This window comes from Phocoena phocoena, chromosome 6, assembly GCF_963924675.1.
Source record: "Phocoena phocoena chromosome 6, mPhoPho1.1, whole genome shotgun sequence".
In the NCBI taxonomy this organism is placed as follows: domain Eukaryota; kingdom Metazoa; phylum Chordata; class Mammalia; order Artiodactyla; family Phocoenidae; genus Phocoena; species Phocoena phocoena.
Window position 1 is genome coordinate 16,130,250 of NC_089224.1, and position 17,845 is coordinate 16,148,094.

The 17,845-nt window shown below is 42.8% G+C and overlaps 1 protein-coding gene and 1 pseudogene across 1 annotated transcript in view; one reads left to right on the forward strand and one right to left on the reverse strand.

Annotated features, from left to right (window-relative positions):
- PPP3CC (protein phosphatase 3 catalytic subunit gamma) overlaps nt 1-4,914 on the reverse strand; it is a 90,565-nt gene extending 85,651 nt beyond the window's left edge. Inside the window, exon 1 of the mRNA XM_065878356.1 lies at nt 4,586-4,914. Coding sequence (XP_065734428.1) covers nt 4,586-4,634 — 49 coding nt within the window. The 5' untranslated portion in view covers nt 4,635-4,914. The remainder of the gene's footprint in view (nt 1-4,585) is intronic.
- A 6,526-nt stretch (nt 4,915-11,440) lies between these two features.
- Nucleotides 11,441-12,560, forward strand: LOC136124997 (tripartite motif-containing protein 3 pseudogene; annotated as a pseudogene).
- Nucleotides 12,561-17,845: the final 5,285 nt, after the last annotated feature.

Genomic DNA, 17,845 nt, shown 5'->3' on the forward strand with positions numbered 1-17,845 from the left:
GCAGAGCAACTAAGCCCGTGCGCCACAACTACCAAGCCTGCGCTCTAGGGTCCGCGAGCCACAACTACTGAGCCAGCGTGCCTAGAGTCCGTGCTCCGCAACAAGAGAAGCCACCGCAATGAGATGCCCGCGTACCACAACAAAGAGTAGCCCCCGCTTACCACAACTAGAAAAAGCCCACACACAGCAACAAAGACCCAACACAGCCAAAAATAAATAAATAAAATAAATTTATTTTAAAAATAAATAAAAATAAAGTGCACATACATTTGTAAGTTGAGAAGGTGTACTGAACTGCTTTCTTGAAAAACTCCACTAAGTGGCAGAATACCTATTGAATATTGGTTGCTGTATTTTGCTGTTTGTCATTAAAACTTATCTGTCCATATTCTAGAAAATATTTATATTTTAATAAAGAAGATAGATCGCAGTCAGATGTTTCCATTCTTGAAAGAAAACGGAAAGGTAATATAAATCATAACAAAGTCAAGAATATAAACAAAGAGTAAGAGGGGTGTGAACACTGCTGTTTCATATATAGACAACTAAGCACAGACTGTGGGCATCCGTCTAACTCTTGGGAAGCTAAATTGAGAGTACCATTTCTTTCTTTTTCTTTACCTCTTTTTTGAGAACTTCCAGTTGTACAGTGTTTAACATGTGGGGATCAAATGTATCTATACTTTAAGATATTCTAAATATGGATAATTTCTAACCTAGGAAAACATGTAGTTTAAGTAAGTGAAAAGTTCAGGAAAATTTTTTTCTTGTAATCCTTCATTTGGCATTTGATTTATTAATTGAAAGTTTTATTTAAATACTTATTAAAAGTATGTGATTTATAATATATAGAAAATAGCCACAAGAAAAAATAGAAAATTACTATATTTTATCTTGTTCTACCACTCTGTCTAGTAGTATGTGTACATGTATGTTCTAATGTATCATAATTTTTCATTTTCATTTAAAAATCTAATGTCCCCAATTCTATTCAGTTTTAAACTATAACAACTTTAACTTCGTATTTTGTAAAGGGCTAAAAGTATGATTTAAACTACAGATGGATATTATATTTTAATCCTAAATGAAAGATAATGTAAATAATAAGCATAGATCTGATTTGAATAAAGGTTTTTAAATAGTAAAAATAAATAAATAAATAAAGTGCACAATTCAATGATTAAAAAAAAAAAAGAAGTCTGACTTCTGTTAAAACCCCTTCGGCCACCAAAGAGCAAACTCAGACAATGGATTCTCTATATTTGTTATGTAATGCCTAGTGAAATTTCCTTGCTGTTTCTGAAAAGATTCAGCTTACAGGAATAAACTTTTTATAAAAATCACTGTCAAAGAAAAAAAATTCCTTCCAACAGGAAAAGAAACTTGGAAACCAGGAAAAAAAATCAAGCTGAAAGATTTTCAAAATGGAATTATTTGGGTTTCTCGTTTTCTGCTCCAGATACGAGTAGTGTTGCCCCCAGTGTATATGGACTGTTCTGGAGGCTCATACAAATTTTAGTTTTTAAAACAAAGAAGCAAATGAGCACCAATTGGGAGTACATTACAGATGGCTCTCCATAAACATTTAATGAATGAGTGAAATCATAAGAATGTTTATATTTTTAAACACAAAATAAATACCTTCAACTGCTAGAGGAGAAACCAGCTGCCAGGGAAGTACTAGACAGACTGTATTATTGGTTTGTACGCTGTTATCCATGGGATTCCACCCAGATATCCTTTATATTGTAGAAGAGGTATCTTCCTGACTGGGAACAGTTTCCTAATTTATAATTTCATATGCTTTCCGATTCTGATATTTTTTGAATGTTAATGATTTCTCTATTATCCACTTATGAAGTAGCTGATCTATTCTCACACTACTATCATGTTTCATAATACTACCTTGTCTTAAGCTTTTCACATCCGTTATGTCATTTGCGTGGCTGAGATGCTTGACAAAGAAGGTATTATTAACCCTATTTTGCAGATGAGATTATTGAAGCAAAAAAAGAGAGAGTTTAAGTAAAAAGGCAAGGTTAAAAAAAAAAAGGCAAGGTCACAAGTAAGCCCGAGAAGTAGGAGTAAAACCTCCAATCTAGTCCTTCATTTTAGGAAGGCTGCTATTTAAAAGACACAAAATACAAATCACTCCCACCCACCCACACTTCTCCAAGATTTGCTCAAGCAAAACAATTAAGCAGAATTTAAAGTTAACAGGAAATGACAAAACCAAGAATAACTGGGGTGTGGTCTCACCTCTGAAAAAGATTTCCAGCTGTGAATAAATGCAAACAACTCTGGCCAGAAAAGATAATATTAGATCAGGATTTAGAACCCAGTACAGTACAACCGGACCTTAGCTATATATACAGTGACACCTTACTTTCTTAGAATAAACCTCAATATTTCAAACTCAGGAAAACCCAGAAAAAAAAGCAACGTAAGTCACCAGGAAGCCAAAATTGCTGTGTTCAAGTTCTGATACTAAAGTTTATATATATGAGACAAATCCACCCATTCTAAGGGCTTGAAATCATTTATGTTTCATTTTTTTAAGGGTAATCTTATAATAACATGCAGTAATTTATAAAATTTCACCAAAAAACAAATTTGAATCATATAGACTATGAGGGTATTCACTTAACTGTGGGCATACCTAGCAATAAGCCAGCACCTGCATTTTAGCTACATTTTGTTTTACTTTCCTTCTATATTTAAGGGTCTGAAAGGGTCATTTAAAAATTTCCTTGATATCTTACGGCACGTTATGGTAGAAATTACATACTACAATGGCGATCAGAATTTGAGATTCATGAAGGTCTGAGGACTACCACTAAGCTTCACTCAGATCCTATTTATTCTGACTTGACATACTATTCTGGTTTATCTGGTTTCCCTGCCTACTTCAGCTTAGAAGTGGCAGATTAGAAGGGCATATTTTGACAGATAGAGAGCAGTACTGCAGCAGATAAACTAAGAACAGACAAAAGCACTAAACTGGTATAGCAGTGAGGAGTCATTTTAGCACAGGAGGAAACTGCCAACACCCTTATACAGCAGAATGCACCGGCCATATTAACTGCATAGGACAGAAATTAATGCACATAATGATGACCTTGATTTATCAAAAAAGATTATGTTTAGTAGATTCTGAATCTTAAGAGAGGGTTATATACTCTTCATGGGTTATATACTATAAAGACTGACATTAAGATGGTCAAAAGAATTTAGCAGTTAAAGGGCTGTCAGTTCTATGAACAATTCTCTTAAATCCCTAATGATACCACACAAATGCTGAGTAGATAAATCTCAAAAACCTCATTACATTTAGTAAATATTATATAGTGTAGATAATTAACATTTATGATCAACACTTATGATGATGATTTTTTGGGGGGGAGAACTACATTACACACTAAAATTACATATTGCAGACAATCAACATTTATGATGCTTAATTTTTTAGGGGGAAAAAAAAACCTAAGTTATACACTAAAATTCTCTCCCTTCATTGAACATTCAATAATTTTTCTCCACTTAAAAAAAAAAGTTTTCTTGTCACCAATCCTGGTTTTCTTTCTCCTTCTAATTACCAGAATGAAAAACTAAAAGTATTTTAATAGTTTTCCCCACTTACAACTAACCCCTTTATTCAGAGGTCACTAACACACCTGGTCTCGGTATATTCCCTTCTTACAAAATAGTGCTTTCAAACCGAGTATTAAAACTCAGAAGAGTTGTACTTGTCTTATGTCTGAACAAAAGAGGCACATAAATTAGTGGTTATATTTAAACCACTATTCTTAGTTTAAGGGCAGAAACAACTACAATGTAAAACCCTGTATGTATTAGTAAGGAACACTTTAGTTTATTTTGGACATCTGAAACAGGGAACATCATTCTCCAAGTCTCTATGGCCAAAAGGAAAATAAAACACCAAAAATCATGTCAAGAGATCTGTAGATCCCTTCCAAATATCACAATATGAATTTATTTGCATTTATTTCACTATATTGTTTCTTTTACTAACAGCAGTGACTTGTGATGATCTGAAGAAAGTGGGCTAAAAGGTACGTGGTATCCATCCTTTAAAAAAGGGTGGGGAAGAGGCAAGAAAGATCTGATCCTACAGAAGAGGAGCGGCAGCAAGATCTGACTTGGAAGGGTCTACTCAACTCCCTACCCACATCACCCTAGATGGTTTCCCCCAGGTAAGAGCCTAGAAAAGAGGAATCGGTTTTTAAAAAAAATATGTGGATCCAGACTCTTTGGGGGTGGTGGGAGAAGAAATCGCCACCCTGCCTGGAAATCCGACACTACGGGAGATAAATAAGCAATCTCCAGCTAGCTACTGGTCCAGGTGCAACAGAAAACGCCCGGCGCCCCCGCGGGGGAGCCCCGGTGGAGATCCCGGCCTCCCGTCTCCCACACCCCCTCCAGGTCCTCCTCCGGCATGGGTGCCGCCAGGGATCCCGCCGCCCTCCTGCCTCCTGTCCTCGGCTCCCTCCCTCCGGCCCCGAGCCTTCGCCCGGCCGAGGGCCGTTTCCCGCTGGTCGACTGGAAGGCCCGGCCCGCTCGGCACCTTTGATGACGCGTTCGGTGGTGGAGAGGTGGAGGTTCCTCCCGGACATGGTCCCCTCGGCCTCCTCCCGGTCCAGGAGACCGCCAGACGTGCGCCTCCGCCTTCGCCTCCAGCGGTCTCGGCTCCCCGGGGCCGGTCAGTCAGCCGTGCCCCGGCCCGGCTCCTCAGGGCGGCCTAGGCACCAGAAGGAGGCGGCCGCGGCAGCCCAGCCTCGAACCCCACGGACAGGATGCGGGCCCACCGGCCGCTCCCTCCTGAGGCGCGGAGTCGCGAGCGCCCGCGACCGCAGTTGAGGGAGGCAACCCCAGCTGCCGCGGCTGCGCGCGGCCCGCCCCGCGTGCGCGCGCGTGCGCGCCCCCGCTCGACGCCCTCCTAACTTCCCGGCGGCCCGCGCGCCGCCGCCGCCGTCGCCGCCGCCGCGCCGAGGCCCAGCGCGCGGCCCCGCTGCCTCAGCGGGCTCGGCCGCCTGACCTCCCACTCCCGGGCAGTCAGCGATCCCGGCTTTACCCTTCGCGCGGAGGCTCTCGGCCCGAGCGGCCGCCCTCCGCGCACGCGCGCTTCCTTCCGCTTTAGCTTCCGACAGTAGTGTTCCCTTCTCTGCCTGCCCCTCCTGCAGCTGACTCCTTCTCGGCTGCATGCGCCGCCCGGGCCTGGAGCACCTAACAGCGGCCCCTCGGTCCTGCACCAAAACCCCCAGTGGAGCAGCGGCCATCTTGTGACCCGGCCCGAGCGACCCAGCAGCCTCTCGGCGGAGCAGTGCACCTCCTGTCCGCTTGGGGCCACCTTGCAGGGAGCCCTTGTCTTCCCAGACCTTCCCCACGGGTGACCTCCCTCCCTTTCCTCGGGGTCTCCCCCCCACTCTGTCTAGGAGACGTTATCAAGTTGATCAGGCTCCTTCCCACAGTTTACCCTCCCCCCAGTCAGCAAACCCATTTAAACCCCTGGTTTAAGTTGTCACATTTTTCGAGGGCGGTTAGTATAGTAAGAAGGACGATCGCGTCCATCCTAGTTCTAATCCAGTAGTGCGCGGGGAGGGGCGGTTTCCGAGTGGGTGGATAAGACCCTCCGCTAGGTGCCGTGGCCTCCTCTCTGCCTTTGCACTTGTCAGAAAGGGGACGGCAGCCGGCTCCATGGAGCCCCTGGGCCAGACCTCCTCTGTGCAAGGAACTGACCTGTTCATAAGTTCTGCGTGTCACCTACACAGCTAGGAGCGATCCCTTCTTCCCCTCTGACGCAGTGACACAGTACCTGCCTCCCTCGGTCATCCTTACTGTGGAACACGATGGCCAAGTCTCCGTAGAGTCAGCAATCTGGGTCCTCTCCAGGTTAAAAACTGACCTTTTCTCTCCTTAAATTGTAAGCCTAGAATAGAAACTGTCTTCCCTCATCGAGTATAGTGCCTGGTAAAGTCAAAAGTATTTTGATTTTAGCCGTGATAGTGGAATATTGAAACTGAGATCCAAGGAAGTATATGCAAATTACAGGCAAACCGGTCTTAACAGTTACTGTGGTGGCCAATGAGTAGTCATAGGTGGCTCTGTACATTTAAATTAAATAAAATTTAAATATTCATTTCTTTAAGTGCACTAGCCACGTAAGTGCTTGATAGCTACCTGTGGCTAGTGGCTAACTAATTGGATGTGGTAGAATAGGACACTTCCATCGTAGCAGAAAGTTCTTTTGTACAGCTTCCAGGTAAAAGATTATAGGAGTTAAACCAAATCTCCTTTACTATAGATTTATGTATTGGGGGGAGATCTGGGGATACACACTGGAGTCAGACCCTGAATTATGCCTTGCAGTTTTGGCCTAAGGCCATTCATAGCAATCCCAGCAAGGCAGGAGCACCTGAGGGAGCTGAATAGATTTTGGTTCTGTTTTCTTGGGTCTTGACTTCAGGCTTCCACCCAAGAGAATTGTTCAGATATCCTGAGGAAGTTCTTCACTTAGGAAGTAATCAGAGCTCCACACATCTATCAAACAGAGCAAATTTCTAATGGTCAAAAATAAATTGGTCCCTGCAGCGTAGTAGAGGCTAAACGTCATCTGGAAGAACAAACAGGATGGCTAAAAACAAAGAGTTTAGGAAAACATTGCAAACCAATGTGAAGAGATGGATTATCCAATAATAGTTGTGGAAGAAGTAACCAACTATCTGGATCTCAGATATCTTTGTTTTTTTGGCCACACTGGGCAGCATGCAGGATCTTATTTCCCCAACCAGGGATTGAACCTATGCCCCCTGCAGTGGAAGCACAGAGCCTTTTTTTTTTTTTTTGAGGTACGCAGGCCTCTCACTGCTGTGGCCTCTCCCGTTGCAGAGCACAGGCTCCGGACACGCAGGCTCAGCGGCCGTGGCTCACGGGCCCAGCCGCTCCGCGGCATGTGGGATCTTCCTGGACCAGGGCACGAACCCGTGTCCCCTGCATCGGCAGGCGGACTCTCAACCACTGCGCCACCAGGGAAGCCCGAAGCACAGTCTTAATCACTGCACCGCCAGGGAAGTCCCTGGGTCTCAAATTGGAGCCACTCCTTATCACCAAACTTTATAAGTAATAAAATATGAGAATTAAAACAAGATGGTATTTTTCACATAGCAAAGTGGAAAACATTTTAAAAAGGTGACACTCTTGGTAGAATTATAAATTAGCACAATCTCTCTGGAAAGGGATTTGGCAGTATCAATCAAAGAAGATATATGTATAGCCAATGAAAAGATTCTCAACATTGTTAGTCACCAGGGAAATGTAAAATAAACCATACTGAGATACCACTTTACTAGCCTAGTAGAAGAGCTAAAATTAAAGACTCTCGGGCTTCCCTGATGGCGCAGTGGTTAAGAATGCAGGGGACACGGTTCCGAGCTGTGGTCCAGGAAGATCCCACATGCCGCGGAGCAACTAAGCCCGTGCGCCACAACTACCGAGCCTGTGCTCTAGAGCCTGCGAGCCACACCTACTGAGCCCACGTGCCACAACTACTGAAGCCCACCCACCTAGAGCCTGTGCTCCGCAACAAGAGAAGCCACCGCAATGAGAAAAGCGCGCACCGCAATGAAGAGTAGCCCCCGCTCGCCGCAACTAGAGAAAGCCCGTGCGCAGCAACGAAGACCCAACGCAGCCAAAAATAATTAATTAATCAATTAATTAATTTTAGAAAATGACTCTCAACACGGAAGTGTTGGCAAGGATGGGAGCAACTCTCCTACATCGCTGGTGGGAGAGTAAAATGCTACAACTACTTTGAAAGTTGCTTGTAAAGTTAAATATACACCTACTCTATGATTCAGTAATTCTACTCTTGGGTATTTTACCCAACAGCAATAATTACCCAAACAGTAGAATACTACTCAGCTAATAAAAAGGAAATAATTACTGATGCATGCAACAGTATGGATGAATCTCAAAAACATTATGGTGAACAAAAAGAAACAAGACAAGAAACAGTACATACTATATGATTTCATTTGCATAGGAAAATGGTTAAATGAGGTATGAAATTGGATGCAACATTATGCATTATGCAAAATCATACTTTAGATGAAAAGATACTGGCTATCATGAGAAAAGCCTCAGGAGATAACGAAAAGTGAAAAAGTACAGTATGGACCCCATATTATTAACAGACAAGCTAACGTATGCATAAAAATACTAGAAGGAAATATTAATATGTTCACTCATTGAATAAGTATTAATTAGGTGTGCCAACTGTTCCAGGCACTGTGCTAGGTAGTAGGGTTACAGTGATGAACTAAAATCAACACAGTTCATACCACCATGGAGCATTAGCTGGTGAGGAAAAAACTGTTAACGGTAGCCATCTCTTGGTGGTATGATTAAAAGTCACTTATAAAAAACAATTATTTTCTGTATTTTACAGATTTTCTATGGTGAGAAAGTATTACTTTATAACTAGGAGAAAAAAATATTTAAATGCTCTTTTCTTTCAAAGGCCTGTTGTCCACGCCTATTTCCAGTAGCATTAAATATTCATTTGGGGAACTTTCTGAGAGACTTCTCTGATCAAAACAAAACATCTAGAACCACTCAATGAAAATATAAAAAGAAGAAAACTCTCATTAAGCTCCCTTCCCAGACAATTTTTTTTTAATGAATAAGGCTTAAATGCACTGGTGATGGTGGTAATGTTTTTAGTCATCACATCAATAGCTCCTGGCAACAACTGGAGGGTTCTATTTCACTCAGCTTGTACACGTATCCACCTGGCCTGGGGCAGCTGCATTTTCATTTAATTGATGAACTTGGTTCTCTTTCCTTTTACTTTCTGCATTGGTCAGAATTGACGACTTAAACTATCAAGATTCATGCTAAATGGGCAATTCTACTAATTTCTTCAAATCTAGGTTTCCATGTTACAGGGCTTGTGAGACTTGGTATATTTCCTTATGACACTCCCTAAGCACTTCATAAACCTTAATTAATGACTAACTCTTCTGAGAAATAATTACGAATGCTTTTAATTTAACAAAAGCACAGGGAATCCTCGTTTCCACTGTTGTACAAAAGTAACCTGGCTTCAGTTTCTACGTGTATGAAGCCATTAAATATTAAACTTCTGTGTTAAATGCAGAGAACTGCAGAATATTTTTAAAACTGCAATAAAATAGCAAAAGGTATTTTATAGTGTATAATCTCTAATTTTATATGAAAAAGCACTACATAAATGTTTTTATTAGTAATACATATTGTATGGACATTGTATACTATATTTTACTCATATCTTCCTATGAGTGCATTTAATTTTGATTAAATTACCTCAGAATGGACTCGTCCCACCACAGTTGAGGTCTAAAAAAAATTAGCGACTCCATATTAAAAAAATATTTTTTTTTGCAATTGGAAAAACATGGCCTAAAGCAACATTCTACCAATCATAGCCTGATATCAAATTTCTAAGCTCTTTAGACTTTTTTTGTTTTGTTTTGGCTTTGCCGTGTGGCTTATGGGATCTCAGTTCCCTGACCAGAGATTGAACCCGGGCCCTCAGCAGTGAAAGCGTGGAGTCCTAACCACTGGGCGGCCAGGGAATTCCCCCCTTTAGACTCTTGTAAGTAAAAAATGCGAATGAAAGTTTTGCTGACTGGTAAATATATATTTACAGGTTGATATTCAGGTCATTTGGGGGGTAATATGCAAACCTCTTAACAGTGTGTTATCCCTTGGTCTTCCTGGGAGAACACAATACTGTAACTGTGACAAGGATTGGGGAGCCCCAAAGCTGCCATCACCCCCTATTACTTTTGTTTAAATCCTTACGAAGTAGGAGAGAAAATGGTGGCAGTCATCACTGGCTACATAATACAGTACAGTCTAAGAGAATAGAATTGAATACCTCTCTCATACCTGGGCTCCAGCATTCCACAGGTAAGATGCCATAGGTAAACGTCACAGGCATTCATCAAGTTGCTTGGGCCACAAATTTAGAGCTGGGGGCCAGGCAGAGAGGGAGGCTCAATCCCTCACACACCATATCCTGTAAACTTACTCCCCCTACAGTCCATTTTTCATACAACAGATCTTTCTCAACTTAAGTCTGATTTTGATCATTCCTCTGCTTAAACCCCTCAAGTGTCTCCTGTTTTCCTGAAAGCGGTCTACTTCTTAGTAGACTTCTGTCTACTTCTTTGAACTCAGCTCAAACCTCTTCCCTTACATCCACTACCATTCAGACATAGTGGCCTTGTTTATGCTGTATATATTGCAATTTATACAAATAACCTCAAACAGACCAAGCTCATTTCTGTCCCACAGCTCTTGCATTTGCTGTACCACAGGGTTTCAAATCATTCCCTCCCCATCCGGGTCCCAACTATAAATGAAATAAAGGTTTTGAGTATATTTTTAAGTGCTTTGGGGTATGTGTGAGAAATGTGTAGGAAAGCATATATTTTTCAGTTTCTCAAAGGAATCCAGACAATAAAATGTTAATGACCACTGGTGTAGAGTTTTAATTTATAAAGCACTTTCTTATACATCTACTTCTCATTACGTTTATGCAGGTAGATAGTATAGAAATGATCATTTCTACCTCGTAGATAGACATTGAGGTGGGAAGAGGTTAAACATATCAGAGTTCACACAGCCAGTCAGCGATGGAATTGACACAAATCCATTCTTTTGGACTCAAAATCCTGTGCCTTTTTGGCTGAAGACCAAGACAGAGTCCATTCTTGCTTATCTTCATTTGCTTCAAAAACATCAAAGTTAAACACTTTTCTAAGGGCTTTCTTATTTAAACTAGCTTATAAGCCTGCATTAAAATTTTCAATGAAAAAAATTTTATCATCAGCTAGATCGAGGCAGTTTTCAAGCAAAAATTTAATGTATGAACAAAGGAATGCAAGAGTTTTCTATTAAGCTAAGGAGAGTATAATTGGGGAAATAGCTTTGCAGGAATAAATTTAACACACCTTAAAACCGAATGAAAATAATGTTGAGATCTCTAATGTTTAGATTTTACCTACCCTTCTAGTTAGCATACACAACTGAACCATCTATCCTGAAAAATCAATTTAATCTAATTTTTTTTAAAGTTAGTTTTCCCAGAAAAGAAAAATCTAAATTTAATCTCTTTCTCCTGCTCATGCAGTTTTCAACAGAAATGGGATAGGGGGGAATCTATAGTATTTGGAGAATTACCACAAAATATTTAAACCATGTGAACTTGGCAGCAAAGATATTTCGTCTCAAGGGCCATGCCTGTGTAATGACCTATATGCGAAAAGAATCTAAAAAAGAATGGATATATGTACCGCTGATTCACTTTGCTGTACAGCAGAAACTAACCCAACATTGTAAATCGACTATACGCCAATAAAAAAAAAAAGGGGAGGGCATGCCTGTAGGATACAACCAGACACCAGCTTCAAAAGAGCTTGCTTCATTAACCTTGAGAACTTAAAGGGAACACGTCACTTGAAAGAATTTCCTATTCTGGGAGGATACAGTAGATCAAAGAGACTTTTTTCCTTCCTTATAAGCATCTATAATTAAAGACCTAATCCTCTATTTTAAGGAAGAAAAAAATGTGTCCTTTATTGAATTAGTTGTGTTCTTTTCCTTAAAACCCACGAGGTTAACGTCGTGTTTTGGAAGGAATTTCCTTTTAACCAGTCTGGGTGTCATTCTTAGATTTTGGTGTGTATAAAAATGTTAGCCTAGCAGCGTGTCTGCCTGGCATCTTGGGACCTGCCACCTTCCCTGGACAATGTGAAGCCCAGCACCCAATCCCCACCGCCTGCAGAGGCCCAGCTTCACGCACAGCAAGGGCAGCAGAAGGAAGGACAGCCTGGAAGGGAGAAGCATGAATCCATCCACTTACAGGGTGTGTCCACAGCTAGGTGCAGGCAGCGATAACCATGGTACCAGGATTTCTCCAATGAGGACCAGTTCAAGTTCCACTATGGGGTTCGAGGGCCTCCCCTGGGCAGCTGCAGTGCCCATAGGTGTGGCAGTGGACACCGATGGAGACATTTTCAAGGCAGACTATGAAAACCATTGGGTCAGCATCTTTTCTTCTGAGGGCAAGTTCAAGACCAAGATTGGAGCTGGTTGCCTCACAGGCCCCAAGGGAGTAGCCATAGAAGTGAATGGACATATCATTGTGTTTGAGAAGTTGCTGCAGCTTTAACTTCTGGCCCACTGGCAAGCTGGTTGGCCATTTGGGGGGCCATGAGGCCACTGACCAACACTTCGCAGGGCTCCATCTTGTGAACAAGAATGAGATTGTAGCAATAGATTTCCATAACCATTCCATGAAGGTGGACGGGGCTGGCAGAGTTCCTCTTCAGGTCTGGCTCCCACAGGAGGGCAACGGGCAGTTCAACGCCCCCACGGGAGTGGCTGTGGATTCCAGCAGCAGCATCCTTGTGGCTGACCAGGGCAGCGTGGCACCCGGGCGTTGCACGGCTCTGGGTCCCTCCTGTCCTCATATCAAGTCTGCAGAGCCATCGTAGCACCCATGGAGCCTGGCACTGACCTCCGATGCCCTCGTCGTGGTGGCGGCCTATGCTGGTGTCAACGAAAATAATCAATTAACAATCTATAATAGGAATAGAAGAGTTCTTTTGAGCCAAACTGAGGACTACAGCTTCAAGAGAGCATCTCAGATAACTCTGAGGAACTGCTCCAGAGAAGCACGGTTTTCAGCAGTTTTATATGTTGTCAGAACAAAGAACATTAAACAAGTCAGGGATACATTCCTTCAAGGTTAAAAAAAAAGATCAGCACCACACAGCGAGTCAGTGTGACCTTGGCATCAGGGAAAGGAGTCTTATCGTTGAAAGAGTATCAGCATTGGCATCCCGGGAAGGGAGACATCTAATCTTTACTTTTAACATGGACATTCTTTACTTTAGGCCAATGTACCCTTTTCTTAATAATTAAAGCAGATGAGGCCTATGCTACACCCATAGCTGCATGGAGGCCCGGCCTAGCTCACGCAGGGGTGTAACTAGGGGTGACTGGACAAGAGGCTCTGGCCACAATCTGGCAACCCTGAACGTGGGTTGTGGGCATGGGTGCCCTGGTGCCTTCCTCTTCCCTATCTCCCAACCCCAGGGTTGCTCTTTATCTACTCGTTTCTCACTTTTTTTTTTTTTTTGCGGTACGCGGGGCCTCTCACTGTTGGGGCCTCTCCCGTTGCGGAGCACAGTCTCCGGACACGCAGGCTCAGCGGCCATGGCTCACGGGCCTAGCCGCTCCGCGGCATGTGGGATCTTCCCGGACCGGGGCACGAACCCGCGTCCCCTGCATCGGCAGGCGGACTCTCAACCACTGCGCCACCAGGGAAGCCCTCGTTTTTTGCTTTTAACTGGGTGGGCCTAGACTGTGGTCTCAATAATGTCTGCAAAGCTTCCCCCGACCCTTTTTACACACCTCCCCCGTCCCCTCAATCCGCTCCCCACTCCCCCAGCCTGTGGCGCAACAGCCGTACTCCAGGGCAAAAGGCCCTCTGATGGCCTGTTTGCCACCCTTCACACAAAGACAGCAATACCCCATCTCTCTTATGAAATGAGTTCACACAAAAAGCCAAATGTATTTTCAGAGCACATTTCACATTTAGAATCACCTCATCAAAAAATTTCTTTCCAGGGGCCTCTGCTGGGAATTTCCTGATCGTTTTCTATTACATATGTGTATTTATGACAACCTGTGGATTATTGCCCAAGTTCATACTTAGGCAACCTCAATAGAGAAGCAAACCACAGATGGAGGAAAAAAAAAAAAAGAAATCCAGAGCCTCATGGAAGAAAGAACTACTTCTTGGCTTCTGATTTCCAGAATTAGAACACTTTTAGGTTATTCCTTAATTATAACTGATGCCACTGTTTCGGGATCCCATCCACTGCTAGGGTCAAAGATTGCTGTTCTACAGAAAGGGTAGTCTAACTAACTCCCTTCCTTCATTTAAAATAAACCTTGAAGAAACATCTGGCAAGAATTGTGATGTTGAAAAGAAAAATATTTTTTTGGCTGACAGATCTAAACACACTTAGCTGTGAGATGATAAGGACCTATGGATCTTTTCCAACCACCATTTTTAAAAAAATATTTAAATGGAATATAATTCAGTTTATTTCAGGAGGATGAAAAGGATTCACTTCTGCTGGGATTCAAACCTATCATCCTTGAGAAGTCCACATGTATCTCACTAGATCATTAAGAGTACAAATATCTTTAAGATAGATGAGCATTTTGTTTTCCCACAAATCAAAAACCCTGTGTCTTGGGCTTCCCTGGTGGCGCAGTGGTTGAGAGTCCGCCTGCCGATGCAGGGGACATGGGTTCGTGCCCCAGTCCGGGAAGATCCCACATGCCGCGGCAGCGGCTGGGCCCGTGAGCCATGGCCGCTGATCCTGCGCGTCCGGAGCCTGTGCTCCACAACGGGAGAGGCCACAGCAGTGAGAGGCCCGCGTATCGCAAAAAAAAAAAAAAAACCCTGTGTCCACGTTTGGTGTCTTCATTATTTCTCGAAATGGATTTTGCTCAAATCAGATCTCAGCATCACTGAATGGTAAAGAAGAGTGTGTAGAAGCAACTTGATAGGAGAAGGCCATTCACCTTCTACCAAAAATGTCCTGAATGGCTTAGCTGGTTAGCAGTATCACAAAGAGATGGCTGAGATCAAAGTTTTAATCTTCTTAGTGACCTGTTTACTCTGCTTAGCTCTATTCTATACTGGCCACAAATTCACCTCTCAAATTTCTGTTTCTAAATAAAGAAGGACCAGGAAACAAGGCATTAGCAAAACCAGCACCAAAGACAGGAAAACACAACAGGAACTGCTGTCAGTGGAAAAGGAGCCCTTCCATCAACACAGAACTTGCAGGCATTTCATTTCGTCTTTTCATTCATTCTTTCTGTGTGGCAGGTGCTGGTATCCCAGAAAGAAACCAGGCATAGAGCCTCTACCCAGAAGGAACTCAGTTTATAAAGAACAAGAGAGATTACAGTGCAAATCCAATAACTGAGGTGTGAACAGGGAGGCACTAATCCCAGCCTGGGTGGGCTCTCCAGAGGTGGCACAAGCCGAAGGACAGAGTGACTGTCATTTTGAACAGCTGTAGCAGACATTAGTCCACTATAGTAGCTACTTAATGAAATTTAAAATACCAACAGGAGCCACTTAATATATTATTCTTGAGTTTTAAAAAAATGGGAGGACTGAGCAACAGGCATTTGGGAATCTCTAATGTATGTATTAATAAGACGGCATCAATTCTTTTACCCCACTGCTCGTTTTTGTGGTCGAAGATAAACAACAGATCCCTGGCCCTTTGAATGAATTGGAATAAGAACAGGTTTAGAATTTTATTTTAAGTCTCAGGACAGAACATTTTTTCCTGTAAGACATACAGGAGGTGTGGTTTAAATGAACCAAGTGTACTCTCCAAGTTTCAAATCATGGATTTATACAAGTGAAAACAATGTGACAGAAAGCTCTTCTTAGGAAACACCACAGTTCTTCCATCACTGATGAAGTCATGGGCCCCATTAAAAGATAAGTTAATCATTTAGAGTGAGTATGTTATGCTATCTGAGGTTCCTTCTAAAACCCCTCTCCAAATGTAAGCTGGACCAGTAAAATGAAGCTTTATAAGTTAGCAAGACACCACCCCCATCTTGTGTTCAACAGTCTTCATTACACCCACGTTATTGCCAAAGATGACACTTGCGATTCAACAGTTACAGAATATAGCTTTATTTATAGAATCTTACAAATAAAAACATTTACAGTCCACATAACTTAAGTTATTATTTTTCTAATTTATCCTCATAACACCTGAGTTATTTAAAAAAATACTGTGATGGAACTGCAGAACTGTAAAAGGAAATATGAATAATAAAAATCTAACCTCTCTCTTTTGCAACAATCAGACAACTTTTCGTTGTTTTTGTTTTTTTTTTGTGGTACGCAGGCCTCTCACTGTTGTGGCCTCTCCCGTTGCGGAGCACAGGCTCCGGACGCGCCGGCTCAGCGGCCACGGCTCACGGGCCCAGCCGCTCCACGGCACGCGGGATCCTCCCGGTCCGGGGCACGAACCGGCGCCCCCCTGCATCGGCAGGCGGACTCTCAACCACCGCACCACAAGGGAAGCCCAACTTTTCGTTTTTTAAGCAGATTTCCAACATATTACCATCTCCACATTACCATGTGGAAGAGGACTTACTAAAAACAGGTCTTAGGATACTCGAACAGAGAAGCCTTCTTTTTAAAACCCAGGGTGAAGGACCAACGAAGGAAAGACCTAAGTTGACACTAGACACAAAAAACCTTTGGGCAAGGACAGAAGGCAACCTGCAAGCCAGGGTGAGGGTGAGAAGCAGCAGAACCCCTGCTCCTGGGTCACTGCTCCTGCACGTGACACATACCTTCCTTGTTATCCTTAATGGGAGCCGGTCCACGCAGGGAAAGCGAGGGTGAAGATGCTAATGCCAGAGGGGAAAAAGGTCCTCAGGACTCGATACTCCTCAGACTTCTAATATGTACAAATGCTTAAAACAGCAAATCCAACACTTCAAAAAGAAACGGCCACATTTTCAATTGAGGAAAATCTGTTGCCAATGGCAACACATAATCAGTTGCAGGATTTCAGTGTCTCCACCCCTCAGCTCAAACTAGGACTGGCCTCTGGACCAATTAGTTTCAAGAGAATTTCCCTTTGAGGCAGCTGTCTGTGAAAGGAAAGTTAGTTCCTAATATAGGTGTGCATGAGAAGGGAAGGCACCCTGCTACTTCGTATTTTAGTTTTTAATTTGCTCAAGGTTACATTTTTGAGCTCTTCTCCTAAAACTAGAAACCCACTAACTCTTACTTAGGATTCTACTCCAAGAATAACAGTATTTGTAAGGAATGACAGATCTATAGGGGATGCTAAAATTATAAATTTAATACATCCATGTGAATTAAGGGAAGCAAAATCTTCTGAAATCCTAAGGTTTGAGTTATTTCCCACTAGCTCCTGAAAGCAGTTTGAGGGAAATCAAACAGAAAAGACAAAGAATCGTTTTAAAACAGTAACAATGACAAAAATAATGACAATATAAAAAGTTAGATCCCAACATTCAAGGAATTGGTTCTTTGGTAAAAACTGGACCATAATCCTACCAGGAGTCTGTCCTGATAGTTCATCTAGAATCGTGAGAACTGAGTTTTCCTCCTTCTTCTGCCCATTCTCAAATCTATCAAAGTCAATAGGCAAGATGAGAAAAACTTATAAAGCATCACCAGCGGTTTTCCCACTCATGTTCTTTTCAAGAATAGTCCTGGTTTGACGGATGTTTCCCAAGGGGTGGGGGGAGGCGGGGAGGGGAAAAAAGCCAGAGTAGATGCTGCTTTTAACTACCATAGAATGGAAAGTTTTCCTGTCAGAACGGAAAAGCTAACGGGTGGTGGTGACGGACCAGGACTCGTCAGCCACATGCACAAGTCGGTTTGCGAACACAGCCCCTGGGCTGCGACTGTGGGCACCACTGAGGAAGGCTTCTGGAGAGGTCGGCTCCCCAGAGTGGCTAAAGAATCTCACATTATCAATATGATAATAATAAAGCAATTCACCTAGTGAACCTGGAGATTAGCTCCCCTCGAAGCCAGAGCTCTGAGGAGAGGGCTCCACAGGGCCGGCGGCTGGCCTACGGTCTCACACATAAGTCTATCAATCCGTTTTTCTGAAGAGAGTTAGAGCAATTCCTATTCAGTTCAATACAGGATTCGCCCTTGCTTGTTTGGGGTGAGGGA